At 38.7% G+C, this 21,657-nt stretch overlaps 1 protein-coding gene across 2 annotated transcripts in view; it reads right to left on the bottom strand.

Moving 5' to 3' along the window:
• The window catches only part of DIP2B (disco interacting protein 2 homolog B), a 170,550-nt gene that overhangs the window by 98,483 nt on the left and 50,410 nt on the right, over positions 1-21,657 (bottom strand). For both annotated transcript variants that reach the window (XM_075199287.1, XM_075199288.1), the window contains exon 2: positions 3,977-4,048. In XM_075199287.1, coding sequence (XP_075055388.1) covers positions 3,977-4,048 — 72 coding nt within the window. The remainder of the gene's footprint in view (positions 1-3,976; positions 4,049-21,657) is intronic.

The following is a 21,657-nucleotide window of genomic DNA, read 5'->3' as shown; positions in this document are numbered from 1 at the left end:
CTGTTATTTAATGTAGCACACAAATACTTGATATCATTATTTGCACACTGAAATTTTAAGTTGATCTAGAACAAGCCTTACCCCAAATATAAACCTCCCATCACATTTTAAATTTACCTCTCCCTCCAATGCAACTTGATTTTGCCAAGGTGCAAAATTACTCTTTTTTATTTTTTTTTATTTACCTTCCTTAATTAATCAGGCCCTATATGATGTTAAGAGTGAAAATAAATTGAAAGTTTTTAATATTAGTTTCCTGTTTCAAACATTCTACCCACAAGCTGCCCATAATAAAACTGTACTTCTATTAGATGAAAGAGAAAGTTGAAAGTTCAGACACAAGCAGTGGCAATTCATGCTTTGTAACTGGCCATTTTATTGTTCAACCAGTTTGCTGTTCATGGAGAGACTATTCTGGGATCCCATCAGGGGAAGAGCCTCCTCCTTTCACAATCCACAGCTCATTTGTGTATGCTGACATCACACACCAGAAGTCTTCCAGCATGTGATCCAGATGCAGGGATTTTCCTTGTTATCGAGCTCACTGGAAGCTGTTGTTCTCCATTACCAGCCATTTCAGGTCCCAGAAGGCTCCCTGCAGTGTCTTTCAACACACTTACTGACAAAAGTCTGATGTACACTGATTTATAACGCCAGTTTAAAACACAGACAAACACTAGAATTATAGTAAGGGCGGTGTTGTAAAGAGTGATGTATGACAGGAATAACACCTTTTATAATCTACTCCTGTGCAGACAATACACCTGGTGGGGAGGTATCACTGGGGGAACTATGAAGACTAGTGTGAATGATTCGTACATCTACTGCTACAACTCTCATCCACTCCTAATCTGAACATCTCATTAATATGTACTTCTCATCTGTGCAACTGTGCTTTTTTTTTTTTTTTTTAAACAGTAGGTATCAGGATTTTGTTATCTACTGCTATAACTTGTGTTGCCTTGCTGATCAGTGAAACATTTTTTATGACACTGCCCTGGCACTCATCTAACCTGAATAAGACCAATATTTTTTTCCCAATTATCATTCAGATTACACAATTCACGACTGTTTGAAAGTGCCTTTCCCAAAGTAAAGTTGGAAGCATACAATTCTCTAAAATGTTATTGTAAGATTTCCTTTGACTGGAACGAATGGTTCCAGGTCAAACCATGAAAAACGGCCTCAGACCATTATTCTTCGACCACCAAGCTTTACAGTTAGCAATATGCATTCAGGAAGAACTCATTCCAGAGAACTCATTCCCACTGCTCTAGGAGACCAATGGTGGTCTTCTAGAGCAGGTCTTTACACCACGGAAGTCGACATTTGGTACTGCGCATGGTGATCTGAGGGGTGTGTGGCTGCTCGCCTATTTAAACCCAGTCCATGAAGTGTCCAACAAACAGTTCTTGTGCTGACTTTCCTTTCAGAGAAAGCTTGGAACTCTGCAGTGAATGTTGCAACTGAGGAAAAACAATTTGTATATGCTACAGCGTGCGACTGTCCCATTCTGTGATTTTGTGTGGCCTACTACTTTCACGGCTGAGCAGGGCGGAAATTTGACGAACTGTCTTGTTGGAAATGTGGCATGACAGAGCCATGTTGAATGCCTTAAGTTCATTTAACTGCTAGAGTTTAACTGTGGACATTGCATGGCTGCATGCTTAATTTTATGTATGTTAGTTATGGGTATAGCTGAAATAGCCAAACACACTAATATAAAGGGCGGTCACATACTTTTGGCTGCGTGTGTATAATATATATATATATATATATATATATATATATATATATATATATATATATATATATATATATATATACACACACACACTGTATGTTTATTTATAGTATATATAGAAAGGGCACTCACAATACCAAGTTAGTCCATTATTTCAATCAAACAGGTTAATCCATGGTCAACGTTTCGGTCCTCCTATGGGACATTTGTGGAAACATACATCACAACAACCAGGACATCACTATTTCATATACTGGAAATCCATTTTCTCTCTCCTGGTTTCTGCATTCCATGCTGGAACACATAAGTTTCTGGTTTGCGCATCGCAAACCACAGGCGATACACATTTGGCGTCTATATAAAGCCTGGTAATTATATGTTGTATGTATGCCTTTACTTACGGTATGTAATGACAAAAGGTCCGACAGACGGAATGAAACATCAGCCATGGATTATTGATATAAAGGACTAACTTGGTATAGTGAGAACCCTCTCTATCTATATTATATACTAGCCTGTATTCAAATTGAGCTATTGTTGCGCACCCTAGAAAATGTTTCTATATGAGGATGTGAGTGCAGATTTTCAGCTATATACAAGTTACATTTAATATAGTTAGATATTACTATTATGGTGACATACTTTTTTTTTTTACATTTTAAAACATTCATGTGTCAATTAAAAAAAAATATGGCAATGGTGTTAGAGTGACATTACAATGGCATTAGGTTTGGGAGTCATTGCTACAAAGAGGTAGACAATACCCTGCAGTGACAGGAGACAACAGACAAACCAAACGTGTGTCATGTTAGTTACAGAGCAACACTGCTCTGGAACAGTTTCACTGATGCCAAAAAGACAACGACTTAGGGTGCCAAGAAAACAACTTCAAATGGAGAGAATTTAATGGAAGGAAATGTATTCAGACAAATGCTATTTTGAGACTTACAAATAGCTTTCCCATCATAGGCTCTATGCTTGAAAGGAAGTTGTAAATAGTATTAGAGATGTCCAGTTAATTTATGGAGCTCCTCCAGTTTGTAAAGTAAAACAAAGAAAATATGCCCAAAATGAATGGTAATTGTGTGCATATATATATATATATATATATATATATATATATATATATATATATATATATATATATATATCAATATATATCTATATCTCAAGTGATGTTAGTTTTTGTACATATTTATTAGCAGGAGAGGCCCTATACATCTCTTACAGGAACATTATAATTCTGGAATGAAGCTTAGCGGTGTAGTTGCAGTGTAATGGCTCTCTCCCACTTATAAACCCCACAACCACCGCCTCTTCTACAGCATCATACTACCCCAAAGTGAAATGGCTGCATGGAAGAACCCTGACAAAGACAAATTAGCATCAGGGGATAATGGATCTGTAAAAGCTGACCCGTTGCTTAGATACAGTGGAGGCAGCTAGTACCATGGCTAGGTGACCAAGTAAAACCACTGTTACCATGCAACAGGATTACACATCATTTATATGTTCATATTATTTATTTAGAAATCAGTGACACCAGTGAGAAGCTTCCACGCAGTTTAAAGGACATGTGTTTCTACTGATAAAGGTGCATCATTTATTTTCCTGACATCTCAATTGATGGCGAGCTGGACTTTCAAACTATCTGTTATGGAGCTATGGACGTTGAACATAGCGGAAACCTTCTCATCTGCAGCTAAATCAAAAGTACATTTGACACTTATGTCAAAGTATTTAAATTAGAGTTAAAGACAATGCTCAATGGAAAACAATTATATCCCCAAATGAATCATATCATTGTTATAAATATTTGGTGCAGCTGATCTAAAAACACTGGAGCAAATATTCTCCAATGCTTTAACAGTGGAGGTAAATTTTAGCAAATCACAACCTAAACCTAATGGCTGCTCTGTATGAGTCAGGAATCCGAAAGATACACATTAAAACTAAACATTTTTTCTGTGCATATCACATTCCACCTTGCACCGTATTGCCCAGGAAAGTAAAAAACAAACAAACACCAATATTTATACAATGGGGTTCATCCACCCATCGGCCAGGCAAAGCTTGATACTTTTGAACGATGGTTCAAGTCAACCACGTCATTGCTACATTTATTACCCAGTGTGGTAAAAATAAGATAGCTTGGTAAGAATATTAACGTTTTTAGGTACTTAACTACCAAGAAACACTAGACTGTTAAAAGTTCAATAATAAAGATCTTACCTTGAGTTTGTGGAATATAGGGACCCAGAAGCTTTGCCCTTTTCTTTTCATAGCCCTTCTGAGTAATATCTCCTGTAAACAATAGCACAGAATAAGGGTAAATATTACTTACCGCATTTTAACACATCATACAGATTAAGGGAGCTGAATAGAAGAACATTAGAAACACGACCATACAATCTGATCACCTCCTCCAAATCAAGGTAAATTCCCAGGACTATACAATTTAAAATAAACATATAGTGTGGTTGAAATATAATTTTAGCAAGAAAAAAACCCTCAAACACCCAAATGAGTTGCGCTAAAAACCTATATGGCTAACCGATAATGGAATAGTGACTATTAATTGCAATCTAATAATTTTAGCTAGCATATAATTGCCAAGCTAAACATGAAATGCTTTTTACCTTAAAAGGAATAAATACACAACAGCAACTGCACCCATACAAGTGCTCATTCAGTTACTCCTGTGTATCACGCATCTGTCAGTAGACAGGTAATTGCTTCTACTTCTCAACCACCTTATCTCAATAGTTATTTTCTGTAGGACGACCCACTGGCTGAGCTGGATTGCAGAACTCCACAGAGTATTCACATAACTACACTGTTTCCGCTGAGAGTACAGTCATGTTAGGAAGCTCAAAAAAAATCCCATAGCCTTTTGTATATAACTATAAATCTAGCATGGTTAGTACTGGAGCCAATAAAGAAGTTAGGTTTTTGGGTATTGAAGATTTTATTTTACATGTTAATACAATGAATGATTTCTGTTTAAAATAACAGTGACTTGACTTAGTTGTCCTTTGAATGATCTTCCACAGCAAATGAACAAGCTAACTGGGTTCTGCAGTATTTCCTGTTTCCTGCACTTTTTTATCATAGAAAAACACAGATAAGTGGGAGGAATATGATAACATTATAAACTGTGCATTGTGTAACAAGTCATCTAGACTTTCACTTCCTCAGCATTACAAGTGTGTCACTAATCTACGGCTCACAGGGATGAGCAATGTGTTTATGATGTAGACACATGTAAGTGTATGGGAGGGAGGGAGGGAGGGGGGGTGCGTGGTCAGCATTGGAAATTGGTCACATCTGATGTGAGCTTCCTTCTCTCAGGCATGATGTGTGTCTTGCACTGAACAAGGGGGGAGAAAAAACACTTTATTTATAAACGTCAATGGGTACAATAATGGTTAACCAAGTATGTTCTACAACCCATCTTGTGACGATCTACATATCTTAATATCCTGGTCACAGCTGGCAGATCAAAGGTTGCCCACTGCAAAGTTACGCAATACAGATTATAAGGAAAGGGGCGCCTGGCTAATTTGTTCGTAATGTGAGAAATTGCTGGCGCCCCCAACTTGACTTCCAAGTCAAATACATGTATGGGATTAAATATTCGGAAACCTGAAGTCCATAAAAACGCACAAAGTTAGAAAGAAAACTCCATTATCTTCTGTTAGGTAATGACGTCATACATATTTCACATGGACACTGAGCATTCTAAGGGCCACTTGTACACACTTTATTAAGGAGAATAACAGTAAGGGGAAACACTTTAAATGTACTTTAATATATTTTAGACATAGTGATCTAAATTACCAAAAGAACCCGTTACCCGAAAAGCAAAGTTCCAAGCAATCCAAAATAAAAGATCCTAAGCATGTCATCAATAAGATGAAGCAAACATTGTGTGGTGCCACAAAAACAAACATACATTTATATAGTGACGCTGAAATCACTCCTTTATTAAACTTCCCTCCTTCAAAAAGTTACTAAGGGCAGTTTCCCGGGAACCCCCGTTACTTGAAGCTGAAGGGAAGTCCTTCCACAGCTTGCAATAAAGCACTATGCTCTACCACAAAGCTCTGGTGTAGAACTATGAACATCCTGCAATGCTGCAAGGATAATAAACGCTATCTACCGCCTCACACTCTCAGAGAGCACCCTATTTAGTATATGTGGTGAAGAGGTTAATCCTTCAATGAGCTGAGTGGGTCATTCTTGTTAAATTGTTGGAGGAAACCACTTCATACTGGATCTGCTTTAATTTTGTCTTTTATAATCAGAATTTTACAATTGTTCTATACAATGTTCTCTCCAAATATATACAGTGGCAGGAGCCAGATTTGTTTTTAGATTGCAGGAATGCCTCCTAAATATGTCACCTTACTCTATATAGTGAGAAGATGCAGGCAAAGGAGCGGAGAGGGAGGGGTGTTTTTTTTATGATTAATAGGTTACAAAAGGTTATTTTTCTGATAACTGTAGCAGAATATAGGTTTTTACAAAAATAAAAACAAAACAAAAAAACTAGTGAATACGAACACAAAATCATGAGGATGGGTCAACTACTATAACTGAAGTATACTAAGATACAAAAAAGAGCAGCATAAGAATCATAGCTATCTGTCATAAAAACACAGAACCTTTGACTGAAAGCAGCGTATAGACAGGTGTGGGAAGACACAAACATGAGTCACTACAATAGAAGTAGAAACAGGCTAACGGCTCAAGTGCAAGTTTAAATAATGAGGCACAAGCTGTTTCTGAGCAAGGATTCCAAAATATTACTCATTGCCCAACCACATATTTGGCAACTCCATCTATTGTACTACAAAGACCTTTTCCCTCTATATTAGCAGACAGACTTGGGGTAGATGTTCAATCAACAAGGTGCATCATTATTACAAAAAGCATGCGCCATTTCTAATAACAGAATAATTCTTTCAATTAAGTAAACACCAAAGTACATAATGGACTGAGCTGAACACAGAACTATTAAACAATGACACATTGGCCCCTCATTATTATTATTATGTTTAATTTATACGGCGCCACAAAGAGTCTGCAGCGCCGTTCATAACATATACAAGAAAACAGTGAGCCATGGCACAACACGATACATAAAGAACAAAATATGAAGAATATAAATATATATATATATATAATTAGTCCAAAGCTTAAAAAAACAGGCCTGGGGAAGCAGGCCAAGAGGTACAGAGGGTGATGGAATAGTAGAAGGAGCATACAAGGAAAGAGCTGAAATAGTGAGGCGGCGGTCACAGGCAGAGTGGAGGTAGCGGCTAGGAAAGTAGGTAGAGATGAGATTGGAGATGTAGGGAGGGGAGGATTGATTAAGGGCTTTAAAGGTGAGAAGTTTAAATTTAATTCTGTAGGCCATGGGGAGCCAATGTAATGGCTGTTGGAGGGGAACAGCAGAGATAGAGCGGCGAGAGAGAAAAATAAGGTGGACAGAAGCATTGAGGATGGACTTAAGAGGGTCAAGATGAGAATCAAGTAGGCCAGAGAGAAAGACGTTACAGTAGTCAAGGCGAGAGGCTACAAGCGAGTGAACAACGGTTTTCGTGGCTTCCATGGTGAGAAAGGGGCGTAACTTGGATATGTTCTGAAGGTGGAAGGAGCAGGATTTTGAGAAGGACAGAATGTGAGGTTTAAAGGAGATGGAGGAAGTAAGGATGACCCCAAGGCAACGGACTTGAGAGACAGAAACAAGAGTAGTGCTATTAACGTAAATAGAGAGGGGGGGGGGAAGTGGGAGAGTCCTGGAAGGGGGGGAAGACGATAAGTTCAACCTTGGAAATATTGAGTTTAAGGAAGCGTTGGGCTATCCCAGATGAGATGGCGCTTTTTCATAAACTATCCTTATAGCACTGTATGTAGTTACACTTAGCTGTAACATATGGTCATCCCAATATATGGAAAAAAATATATATATTATCAGTGTTTTTTGTGCCTTTTTAATATATGTTAGGAGCTTTACAATACAGTTATTCTAATTGTTTTTATTTTTATCCGAATGCAATATTATCTTATGTAATTGTGATCTTTGAATAATAACCTTCCATCATGCTTATTGTTTATTTTAATGTTGTTTTGCAATAAATGATCATATTTGTTGTTTCAAGCTTTGCACTCTCTTTATTCATGTGTAGAGACAGACTGAGAAGCAGCGGTTGGTGAGGTAAGAGGAAAACCAGGAGAGGACGGTGTTAGAGGCCTATAGATCTGAGAGTTTGTACATATTACAACTCTCTGCAGCACAGGACGCATTTCACATGGCGCATACCCTCCGAAATGTGCGTGCTCGGAGTGCATATACCAATGGGACACTTTCCAATGGTGCTCTTTAGGAGTCTGATGTACAGATTTGTCTATCTAAAGGCCACATAGAGTCCAATAAGTATGTTTATAATAGTATATAGCCACACGGACCATGTTTCCATGGTATATCTTCTGCAGTGTTTTATGATCCGGTGTATCACTGTCCCCTCTAGTTTGTGAGCTCTGGAATATATGGTGTTAAAAACTAGCACATAATACAGCTTGCAATGATTTAGCATTTTGTGCGTAAATAGAGAAGTAAATTCTGGGAATCTTTCAGTTCCTGTGCACACATATTTATACTTTTGTTCTTTTTATATCCTAGGTTACTCCAGCAGCTTAAATATGGTACGTTTATTATATATAGCCAACCTAGAAGACCAACGGTTATTTACGATCACATTTATCACTCAGACATACCATCATTGGCCCACTAGCTGGGTAACTGGAAGATTTTCTAAAGAAGTGTAGCCTGTATTTATTTACAAGGGCACCCAGAAAAAAAAAAAAAAAAAAAAAAAAAAAAAGAGATGAGCACCCAATAAAGGGAGTGTATTCATTGTTTCAGCCCAACGTTTGGGAGTACGCTTTATTTATATAAACCGACCTACCATGGCATTCCCATCTCCTTAAATGAACGAGCTGGCTCCTAGACTAGAGTGACTGGCTCCTGAATTCTACATTATTCTGTACACCCCTCATATTTATGAAAATGTGACAGGAACATATTTCAATGATTACAGGGTCATTTGGTAAGTTACCCCAAACTTGCTGGATCCATATTTGCTTCTAACCTCTACACCCCGCCCCCAAAAATCGGGTTCAATAAATGAAATAAAAAAAAGTGCAAGGGCACGCAGCAGGGAAAACGTAACCACCATAAGATGGTATAGTGGAAAAAATTAGTCACCAGTTATTTAGAAGCAGCACTATAATCTCCAAACTTTAACATGAAAAAGGTGGTGTGTGGTTTTACAAAAATGCATTTGTTAATACAAATTAAAACATAAATGCAGCGCCACAGTCCATATCTCATATCTATTTATCAACATTATTTACATAGCTCCTACATACTACGAAGCGCTTTACAGAGAATATGTAATCATTCACATCAGTCCCTGCCCCAGTGAAGCTTACAATCCATATTGCCAAACACACACAGACACACACTATGGTTAATTTCACACTAGCCACCACACAATTAACGCCATTAGGAATGGTTATGTAAGTCATGGGGTACAATGCATCTCTGTAAGAAGTAATCCTTACATAAAGTTGTTAAATAATTTTGGTACAAAATATGCTCTCCTTTACAATTATTTATTATATATGTATTAAACTTGCTGCAATCCAACCTTTTATGAATAATAAATGATGACCAATAGAAATTAAATGTCTACCTGTCTGTCAAGAGCTGACATCTGCCATGTTTTGCTGAGAAGTGCATTTCTGGAAGCTCCCAGCACTACAACAGATTAATTACTAGAAATGTTGATTCCCCTCAAACTCTAGCAGATTTGCTGAAGCAGTAAGCCAATGATATTTTCATATGCACAAATATTGTGGCTGCTAATAAAAACCAAAATCAGCAGTTTCCTGTTCTGCCAGGAACCAAAGAAAGAAAGGTATCTTATAAGTGAACATAAATACGGATATCCTGTCAAAATTACTTGTTGTAAATTGCAGGGACAGGAAGTGAAAATGACAGTAAGAGTGTTTAGTAGCTCAAGAACATATCTCTCAGCAATTAATCAAAGCAGCACTTAGCAGTTATTTTCAGGAGTTTCTGAAATATAACAATTTATATATGGATGTAGACAAACAGATAATTAACTAACAAGTAATTGTATTGTGTATTTGTCATACAATATGAATACTGACTACACTGTCATCTATGTTAGATGAATTATATCCCCCAGCATGTTCTGCAGCCATAGAATAGTGTGAGAACTGAAGAGTTGATCACCTAACAATTAGCTTTGTAAGGAGATGCCGATCTTGAGAACATTAATTTGTGCACTACTGTTAAGTGTCAGGGGATCAGGGGCAGAAAAGTGCGTCACCAAGTGTCATAGAAAAATATGGATAGGGGAACAGGGCGTCGCTCTAGCTTCCATAGTCCCTGGATATTATCTCAAAAGAACAGAATTGTGCCCTCTTGTGATCATGTGCGGTGAAGGCACATACACATGGAGCATGCTCAGAAGAGGCAAAAGAACAGAGCAGTGGCCTTGGGGGAGGGGGAGGGGGAGGGGAATTCCTGTAGTTACACCATTGGGAATTATTAAAAGTAGCATTCTTTTCTCAAAAACACTTACATTATAAAAGGCTTACTACATATAGAATTCATGGGTAACAATTACATTGGAAGATTACTTTGATTAAGTACTAATTTTCAGTTTTTTGTTTTTTTTAAGGTTCCAAAATAAAATAATCAAATTTGGGACTGTTAAACTGGGTACAAACCTATTCAATCTTACTCATATGCAATTTCAATCTACTTCATATGCAATTTCTGTAATGATTTGACCAACGACTGAAAGTCCTGATGAGCATATCGATTCATGTGTACACACTTACACAATTTATCTTCATCTCAAACATCTGCTGAAAAGATTGTGACTCTGTACACACTCTACAGATATCTGCCTACGCTGCTCGCCGTCAGTGCGTATACATTCCACATTTGCCAGACATCGTTCCCTTTCATTATCCCAAATGCACCCTCTTGCCGCAGTAGGAGGGGCTTACAAATGTTGCCACCACTGGACTCCTTACCGGCATCCAGTACCGGGTTTCTTCTGGGTAACCGACGCTGCGAGTGTACCCCGTTACTGGCGTACCTGGGCTAGTACTCCTGACCTCTTCCTATCGATCAGGGGTGCTGTGGATGGATCCCCCCTGGCCTATCACACTGACCAGAGCTGCATGGTAGCAGGCAGAGCGGTGGTACCAGAAAAGCTGGGTCCAAACTCAGAAACAGCCGGAGAACAGATCAGATTTAGGGTCTAATCTGCAGGTCACAGGAAGCAAGCAATATTTGAAGCAAGTGATGTTTATTTGCTCGCACACTGGTTGAAGGTACCAGTGATCAGGTCAGATGAAACAAGAACATTTCAGTGTGCAAGACAGTGCTTTTTATAAGGATTTGGACACGGGCTATTTTTAGAATCAGGATGCAATGTGTTTACACAAACATGGATTTACATGCATTGCAAAGCCAACAATATTTACACTTATCTATGAAATCCTAGAGATGCTGTGATGTCCTGCATCTGGTTTTCAGATGCAGAGAATCTAGGAGCCCGTCTTAATTAAAAGTTCCTGCCTTCAATGTTGGACCTTTACACATCAAAAGATCTAATTAGCATGGGGCCCCTCTTCAGACAGTCCAGAATGTACATTCCCAAAGTAAGGTACAAACCCCAAACAAGCCACTTCCCCACATCACAACACACAAAATACTTCCATCCACAAAGGATTATTGTATCAGATATATAGCTTAAGAAATAATGCATCTCCTCTAGCAAGGTTAAACAAAAAACTAATTTCCTCCCCTGGTCTCAGAAATTTAAGATTTCCCTCACCAAAATCTACACAATATCATCACCATTTATTTATATAGCGCCACTGATTCCGCAGCGCTGTACAGAGAACTCATTCACATCTGTCCCTGCCCCACTGGAGCTCACAGTCTAAATTCCCTAATATAGACACACACTCACACACACAGACAGAGAGGGAGACAGACAGACAGGTAGAGACTAGGGTCAATTTTGATAGTAGCCAATTAACTTACTAGTATGTTTTTGGAGTGTGGGAGGAAACCGGAGCACCTGGAGGAAACCCACGCAAACACAGGGAGAACATACAAACTCCACACAGATAAGGCCATGGTCGGGAATTGAACTCATGACCCCAGTGCTGTGAGGCAGAAGTGCTAACCACTACGCCACCGTGCTGCCCACAATATCAAAAATAAGCGTCCTGCCCCATTTCCTTTAAATAAATTTATACCATAAATTATTTAGAAGTGATTCAGTTAAGGAGTTTAAATAACCTTGTCACTGGACTTCAAATATTATAAACTTAAGACCGGATTATAGGATTTCATACCAGTGCACAGTACCGATATAAACGGTTTTTGCATGCATTACTGGAACCAGCGATGAAGATAACTGCCGCAGTTTGGGATAGAAGATGGTGTATATTAGCAGTATCTCTTGCACTACAATCTGAATGTATTTAATCCAACAAACTACAACAATTTTTTGTAATGATGCAATGACATAAGTGTTTCAGAAGTCAGCCAGACTTGCCATCACAAAAGACAGAGGGCTTTCACTAACAGGCCTTCAATGAAATTGGTTTCTACTGAGCTGCGGTTTGCTGAAAGATGTCCAGTGGGACACTTCCCACAGACAAAATGTATCCAGCCTGCAGCTGCCCATGACTTCTCATTCTACGGCCCCAGCATTTCATTGATTCGTATGTGCAGCAGCCCCAGGGAATGGAAATAAAAGTGTATCTCTATTATGCCTGATATTTATCACAGGGTTGTTTACATATTCATACTGATGTCTCGAACTATAAATCAATGATGTCTAATCATATGTTTATGCTCATTCTTTGTCTTAAAGCAAAAGAAAAACTACACAGTGCCGGTCTCTCACGGCAAGAAATTGCTAAATACATGTGTGGGGGGGGGAGGGGCTGTTAAAATGTCTATTGTGCAACTCACCAAAATGATTTGATTGCATCTTGAACACCTCTTTGCATAAAGCTGGGTACACACTACAGAAAATTGCCGCAGATGCGATTTCTGTACCGATTTTTACCAACTACTGATGAGCATGTTATTATTGTTATTATTTGTGTTAACACACCTATACTTTTTAACTTCAGATCTCTTCATCTCATAACTATCTGCTGGAAAGATCATGACCCTGCTCACTCTAGAGAGATCTGCCTACACTGCTGATTGTGAGTGCATACACACTTCCACGTTTACCGGTCATCGTTCTATAGTTGATCGTGACTTTTAGGACGTTTATAAAAATCAAACCAAACAACACAATGTGGTTTGGTACGATAAAACATAACCATGGTAGTGCACAAACTAATGCGATATCTTACCAAACAGTCATTTATTGTGTGATCGGCACGATAATTGGATGAAAAACCTGTACGAGTGTACCCAGCTCTACACTTAGGCTGTGTACACACTACAGAATTTTCCAACCAATTTGTTATTACAATGATTGTACCAACCACTTAGAAACAAAAAAAAAGTCATGATCAGCATGTCGATTCATGTGCACACTATACATGTTTTAAAAGTTTTACCCTCAGATCTGTGCTCTTCAGCTGTCATAACCATCGGCTGAAAAGATCATGACTCTGTAAACTCTATGGAGATCCTGATCATGACTGCATACACACTGCAGGATTTGAAAGACATTTAAATGAGTATTATAGTTCTGCTGATCAAACGAAACAACAATCAGTACTTTGAAATCACTATCGTTCATCGTTTAAGTATACACACTAATGCGAACAGTAGTTTATCGCTCAATTGACCCAATAGTCGGCTGAAAAACCTGTAGTGTGTACCCAGGCTTAAGCTGGGTACACACTACACTGTTTTCATCCAATAATCAGCTCAAACAGCCGACATACAACCAATCGTTCAAAAGTCGGGTCAGTGTGTGCAGTGACACGATGGTCGAAAGTCTGCCCAAATGGACGATTGTCGCCTCATTTGGTTGGTCGTACCGTTTAATATTTTCGTTCCAATCTTGTTTCCGTTGTGTAGTGTGTATAAACTTCCGACCGATCCACAACAGTGAGAACGAAATTACAGTCATTGCTCACGACAACATGGCTGTAAAAAGTTGCTAAAGGGACGTCCGCTCTTCCCTTTATCGTCCTAAACAAGGCTAGTGTGTATGCAGTCCATGGACCGAGCAATCAGAAAATCGATCGCATGTAAAATCGTTCGGCATAAAAAGTTGGTCGAAATTTCTGTAGTGTGTACCCAGCTTTAGATGGTTCATCTTTAATCTTTAAGAGATTAAATGGTTCCTACATGAATCACTGTTCCAGTTGATTGTAATAAAGTGTAAAAGAAAAAAGGCAGAAGATATCGGCACAGTTCCCAATCACTGTTCTATTTAGTCATCTGAGCAAATAAAAATGGCTTGTTCAATTTCCTTGCATGAATATATTTACAGCGCTCTTCCTGCATCTCTTTGACTGATTTTCAGCATTGGAAAAAAAAATGCTTGGGTTTCTGCTATACATTTATAAAAGTACAAAACAATTTCACTTTTAACTAGGAGATCTTCATATCAGACTGTGCCAGAGCAATCTGATAAAATTGCAAGGTTTAGGCTGCACATTTTGTCAGTTTTAGTATGATTTTAATAAAAATCATTTTAAATACTGCCCCAGTTATAGTGCTACATAATAGATTGGGGGTGAAATAAATAAAGGCAACCATTGTGAATGACAGTACCAACGCATAAGCAAGTTTATGCCATCGTAAGGCTGGTGACACTACAACATTTTCCAGCCGATTATCAGGTCAATGGAACGATAAACGGCCGTTCGGCTCGATATCACTTTAGTGTGTACACTGCAACGATGAACGATTATCTTACCAAAGCTCATCGCATCAATTCATTTAATTTTTAAACTAAACTAAAAATCTTGTTCAACGATGGAGCAATGTTGTTCCAATTCTGCAGTGTGTATGTACTCACTATAGGCAGTGTCCATAGATCTCTATGGAGTTTGCAGTCACAATCTTTTCGGCCAGTGGTTATGACAGATGAAGTTTTCAGATCTGAAGGTAAATTGTGTAAAATGTACTTAGCGTGTACACATGAATCGGCATGCTCATCGGGACTTGTTTTTTACATTTGTTTTTTAATCAATGCTAAAATCGCTAAGGATTATCGCATTGGGAGAAATTTTGTTTAGTGCAGTGTTCTCCCCAGCACCTACTCCCCAAATGCTCCACCTGGCTCTTGGAGCCCAACAGAGTCCTATTATAGAATAGAATAAACCATTGTTTCTCCTATTAGAACAGGCAGTATGTGAGCACTACAGCCAGCAGTGAGTGTTAGACCACTGACCACCAGTCTGACCAGTCCTGGTAGGTGTGGGCAATAACCTCCAGCATTTTTCAATAATGTTGCAAAGTATTACAACTGCCCCAACCCGGCTGCTTCTTATTCCCACCTGGATGGCATTTTTTTCTGGGGAGAACACTGTATTGTGTACCCAGCCTAAGACGAGAGACTCAGATCTTTAGATCTAGAAATCCCTCCAAAGTGACAAGTGCTCTTGGAACAGAGGCTTATTACGCCATTAAATTCACATCACACTAAATACTGTGGCAGCAAGCCTTTTTCGTGCCCGACTGTAATTGCGCAAATAAAATAGAAACTGTACATAACCATATCAGTCCTGTCAAATAATGTTAAGGAAATGCTAGGGGATGGTCACACCATACACAATTTTGTGTTTTAAAGCAAACTGGTCAAGCAGTTTTAAAAAAATCTAACATCAATAGTATAGACCGAGAACAAATCCTTATAGCAGTGTAAAATTACTAACAAACACACAGCATTTGTGATAAAAATAAGCTCTACAGGTACTAAGCTGGCAGAGGGTACTTCATGCCATAAAGCCTCGATATTATTTAAATTATCTGTGAAGGATGACGACAATCCTGTGACACTAGTCACATGTGATTATTCAGAGCCAATCAGGTGACTGCCCAGAAAGCTTCCTCCAGTTGGTGTCACAGGACATTGCTCAGGAGTGCAGTGAGCATGTTTCTGGCAGAACATGGGATATTCTCACATCCATTAATACTTATGGATATTTATAGCTTCCCTGAAAATGGTGAATTGCAGGCAGACTTGTAACGAGCTGAAAACAGTAGAAACTATACTGCTGTAACTAGAAATAAATGAAACATATTTAATGTTTATTTACATGTTTTCCACTCAGATGTCTATTTAATGTGTAATTACAGTTGTGTATTTTTGACAAGTACAGCTTAGGTCTTGTATGCACTGGCATAAAAACACATGCATTTACCAGCTTTCTGCTTCCAATGTCACTATATCCATCTATCGCATTCGTGCTGCAGTTCTTTCAGATGCTGCCTCTGCTGCAGTTTTTTTACGTTCATTGTAAGTTGAAGTGTTTGAGGTCAATCAAGTGTCCTCTGCTGACCTCCTCTGACTGCAGGTAACCACCAAAGGTCTAACACCTTCACATTTCTTTTTTTTTTTTTTTTTTTTTTTTAAACATATTTTATTAGGGAGATTTTTCAATTTTCAAAACAGTGTAAAGATTAAGTTACATTAATCAAACAACAAATACCTTGCAAATGAGAAGAGCAATGTAAGCTTTTGTCAATAAAAGTAAAAACATAGAGAGGGAAAGAAAAGAGAGAAAGCAGGGGACAGGGGAGGGGGGGGGGGGGCGAGGCAAGGGGGAAGGAAAGGAAAAGATGTTAGAATGGTAAGAGGGGGAAGGAAGAGGGGCACCTGACTTGGCATCTCGATGTATTACCGGTATATACCATATATTGAAAGTCTTCTGACGCTATATACATTAGTCTCCATTCTAATCAGGCCTTGGTTGTTCTGTACCATAGGAGGCGAGCCAAGGATCCCAAATCGCACGAAATTTATTGGGACGGTCATTGAGAATGCTTGTAATGTGTTCACATCTATATGTCTGCCATATTCTGTTGATAATTTCAGGCAACGATGGGGATTCTAGATTTTTCCAATTTGCTGCTATTGCGCATTTAGCTGCATTGAGTATATGGCCTATAAGCGCCATTGTATATTTGTTAACGTCCGGTATAGGCCTATGTAATAGTGAGTATGAGGGGCAGGGGGGGGGGGTTACTGAGGTGACTGTTAATTAAATTGTGAATTTTCCGCCAGAATTCCACTAGTCTCGGCCAGGACCACCAGATGTGTTGGAATGAGCCTTCCTGCCCACATAGTCTCCAACATTGACTAGAGGAGTCAGGATATATAGCTTTCAAGCGGGTTGGGGCTAAATACCATCTATGTAAGAGTTTATACGAGTTCTCTTTGGTACGGACTCAGATAGAGCTCCTGGCGACTCGTGACCTGATCTTAGACCCATTCACATTTCATGCATCGGCACCAGTGTTTAAAACACACATTTCAAAAAAGATATTTTATGCAGGAACAGAGAAAAGGGCCTTATATTTATTAGGAAACATCCATGCTGGTTTTCTAGAATACAGGTGTGAGGTTTTAAGACACCACTTTATGCCATGAGTGTCATTTCTGTCCTGTAAAGTAATACATGCTTTCTACTTCACTGTTTGTCCAGCTGTCCAAGTCATTATTAAGGACGGCAAAGCTCACTTGGAGATTAATGGGCCTAAAGAAACAAGGCCTAGTATAAACTAAATTTATTAACTGGTATTTTACGGAGGTCGGGATTATATTTCACATAAAGATTTTAGGGAAATGTGATATTCACATTTAAGGACAAATACTTCTATACATATTAAATGTATTTCAAAACCTGCTGGCAAATTGATCACTCAGACATTTAAAACAACAACTACTATGGTGTTATGTTCTTAAAACAAATATGAACACAGTTTCCTAGTAGATCGGCGATGTGTTAAATCACAGTAAAAGCACAGGTGGAAGACAATCCCTATTTTTAAAAATTTAAACAAAACCATGAGTGTTTTTTTTTTGTTTTGTTTTTTTTTAAAGTAATTTGTTTATAATGAAGCACCAGAGTTTAATTTAAAAGTGGATAGTTTGTTATTGAGGAGCCCCACCCATCACACACAATAAAAGAAAAATAAAGGCAACCAACTATTTCATATAATATGCTTACTAAATGGTGTAAACAACATCACCAATCTTACATACTATGAATATTCAAGACAGGGCCGTAACGAGGGCTGTGCGATAGGGGCAGCCGCCCAGAGCGCAACACTTAAGGGGGGCGCAGTTTATAAATATTTTAGGTTCGTTTGGTTAAAATTGAGGGCTCGGGGGCCGGCATTTTTTGTATTTTTTACCCCAGGCGCTAAAATTTTAAGTTATGGCTCTGATTCAGGATACTACTTGGGCAGTTAATTCTGTCATGCTTTCTTTCTTATTATATACAAACTCATGTCACAGATCCCAAACCCTACAACACCCTGCTGTACATGAGGTGGCATTTCTGCTTTCCCATAAGTGCAATATAAATGGACACAACACCCTCATTGGCAACATTGAGCAGCTCGGTGGCACACCGCTTTGGATTGCTGCCTTACAGCACTGGGGCCACGTGTACTATCTGTGTGGATTTTGTATGCTCTCTCCAGGTGCTCCGGTTATTTCCTACACTCAAACATACTGGTAGGTTACATGACTTCTGACAGAATTAACCTATATGTGTGTATGTTGTAGAGATTTTAGACTGGAAGCTTCACTGGGACAGAGAATAATTTTTATTATCTGCAAACAAAATTATTAGAAACTGGTGTCTTAGAAAAGGGAGGGTTGCTCCACATGGGACGTCTGGTTTTCGAGCTTTTATAACCCAACTGCTCTTAGAATGTACAACGCCATTGGGCATGGTCATAACAGATTGGTCTTGCAGTTTATTTTATTCACTTTCAAATCTCAACAGCTTATAGAAAAAAAAAAAATCATACTGAGAATTTATATACAGTTTACAAAACAAGTTTGATGATGTTGTGGCGAGAGCAGGGTGACAGTCAGGTTTGTCAAATAAAGGTTGAGCCCACTTGCCCTCCTGTCCATTGGCCCAGTCAGACCTGGCCCCGATTTGTTGGCTCAGTGCAATCCACACCCTAAACAGGGTGCCCTGCTCAAACATCCACTAGGGTTGGCACTGTATGTCAAGTGCTTATTTGAATTCATGGCAGGGGTCGAGACTTGTTTTAGCTCTATATAAAGAGCATATGTTAAAGTATTCAGTACACACTATCTTGCACTTGGGAGATAGTTCTGAATAGGAGTGATGGCTTCTATTGGGCTGGACTGATCTTGCCAGAACCTGGGATCTTAGAAGTCTCCGTAAATTTGTCATTTTGTGCACCTTCCAAAAGCAGGAAGACATCAGACTGTCTCTGGCCTACCAGTAGATGAGGGAACAAATGGCTAAGCGGAAGATCAGTGCTCCAAGGAAAATGGTGCATATAGCCCATTTAAGTTACAGTTGTTAAGTAAGCTCTTTGTGCAGTGAACTTCGTGGCTTTTGTTATTTGTATCCTGTTTGTTTTAATACTTTTATAAAAAATAATGTACAATTCTACTTTTTCCGATATCATAGAGGTACCATCAGCACAAAGATGCCTTAGGGCTGACCAGCTAGAGCTAAACATAAGTCTGGTATCTTCACAGTCGTGTTATGCCTTTTCTCATATTGCTATGGTGTAGTAATACAAATCCTATGATCACGGGGTCATTAGGAGCTGTATATTTTTGAATAATACCTGACAGATTTGGGAGCCCAACTTCAGTAAAACACCCTTATGCAATGATGTATTTATAGATTAAACTTATTCATGTCAAAAATGCCAAGAAATGATGCATGGTGCATTTATTTTTACATGTTTTCTTTTTCAAACAGTTGTATTTTTTTGTTTTTTAAAGAAAATACTATTTAAAATATTAAGAGCAGTAATTTTACTCCACGGGGAAAAAAAGTAGTACAACTACTATACTGGAGATTTTGAATGTTAATATATTTACAGCTCACATCTATATCACAACATAAAAAAGAGGAAAGCAAGCTTTTTATAGAAGTAAATAGAGGTTTTTTTTGGTAATATTAGCAGAGTTAAAAAAGGAAGTAGGGACTTCACAATACAGAAATAGTCGCTTTTATTAAAAAAAAAATCCCATAAAACACATTATCATTTGTAGGAAGTCAAAATTGCAATGTAGTTTGGTGGACAAAACATAAATCTGCACTTTTCCAAATGTAGCTATTTTCACAGCTACCTTTCAATGGCACTTCGGCTGAATCCATTCACTGTGAAGTCAATGGAGCAGAAATGGATTAGAGTACATTGATCACTATGAAAGAATGTATATACATTAACATTCGTGAAAATGATGGAAGCAGCATGCAATATTTTTGGATGCAGCTTATCCAATCAGGTGTGTCCCAACAACTAGCTAACCTCCCACTAGCATAACACTGGGTACACACTAATGCAAATACTGTGCAGATCACACGATAAACAACGGTTTGGTCAGATATTGCAAGTGTGTGTATTCTCCCACGATCATGTTTTATCATACCAAAGCACATCGTATCGTTTGATTTGGTTTAATGAACGTCTTAAAGATCACGATCAATGATGGAACGATGTCGGGCAAATGTGGAAGCGTATTCACTCATGACCAGCAGTGTACACAGATCTCTGTGTGTGTGGATGACAGGGGAAGGGGGAGCGGAGTTAGGTTGGTAACTGGGTTATGCGTTAACTCACTAGGACAGTTTGCAGGTTAGTATCAGAGATTCTTTTTTTTTTTTTTGGGAAGGGTGGGGCAACAGTGATGTCTCCTGCCCCGAGCACTAAAATGTCTAGTTACGGCTCTGCCTAGCAGGGGGGACAAGGCCCGATGACGCAGATTGCATTATTAAGTGCTGGTGGGATCTGGGAGGGTACCTGCTCTTCCAGAACTCCCCAAAATTCGAGAGTCTCCCGGAAACTCCCGTAGAGTAGGCAAGTACAGATAAAGTGTGAAGTTAAGTATGGTAGAGAAAGAGGTGGGGGAAGAAACCATTAACACAAACAGATAGGAGAAAGTTTTCTCTGGAAAGACAAGAAGAACAAAGGGGGTGCTTCACATTGGTTGTTTAACTGCTCTTTGTATCATGTGCGGTCACAGACTGTACTCAAAACCTACTGCAAGATGATTTAATATAAATATGTTCCTTTATAACGCTATTCGATAAATGGGACAGGATATGGGGAAAATTTTAAAAGGTACCTTTAAATGTAGTCACAGTTCCAGTAAAGTGTTCACTCTAATACCACAGACTGTCTCCCCTTGTGGAGCAGACAGCAGTTCTCAATCTCTCTATATGAGTCAGCACAGCACAAAGAGGATTCACACAAATACAATGAGTCATTCAAAAGTAAGCAAATACTGGACTGTACACAGATAAGGTTCAGTATTATCAACATGGGGAATGACACATGGTTAACCCTATACCTGCTGGTCAATCCTGGCCCTCGATCTTAGAGAGGACAAGGGGTCAACAATAACATGAGTATCTAGCATGAGCTCATACTCTGTGCTCACACAAAGCGATGTGTTTCATCATTTGTCACAGCCGGATCGAAGAACACAGCCTCCCTTATTGTCCACAAAATGTTCCGTAAACAGTGGAAATATTTCAGCAGATGCTATGAGACAATATATTACAGACAAGACCTACAACACAGTTCATTTATTGAGGCAGACAAATACTTTGCAAGCACTAAATACAAA

Source organism: Mixophyes fleayi, chromosome 2, assembly GCF_038048845.1.
Source record: "Mixophyes fleayi isolate aMixFle1 chromosome 2, aMixFle1.hap1, whole genome shotgun sequence".
Lineage (NCBI taxonomy): Eukaryota > Metazoa > Chordata > Amphibia > Anura > Limnodynastidae > Mixophyes > Mixophyes fleayi.
This window is presented reverse-complemented; position numbering and strand designations above follow the sequence as displayed.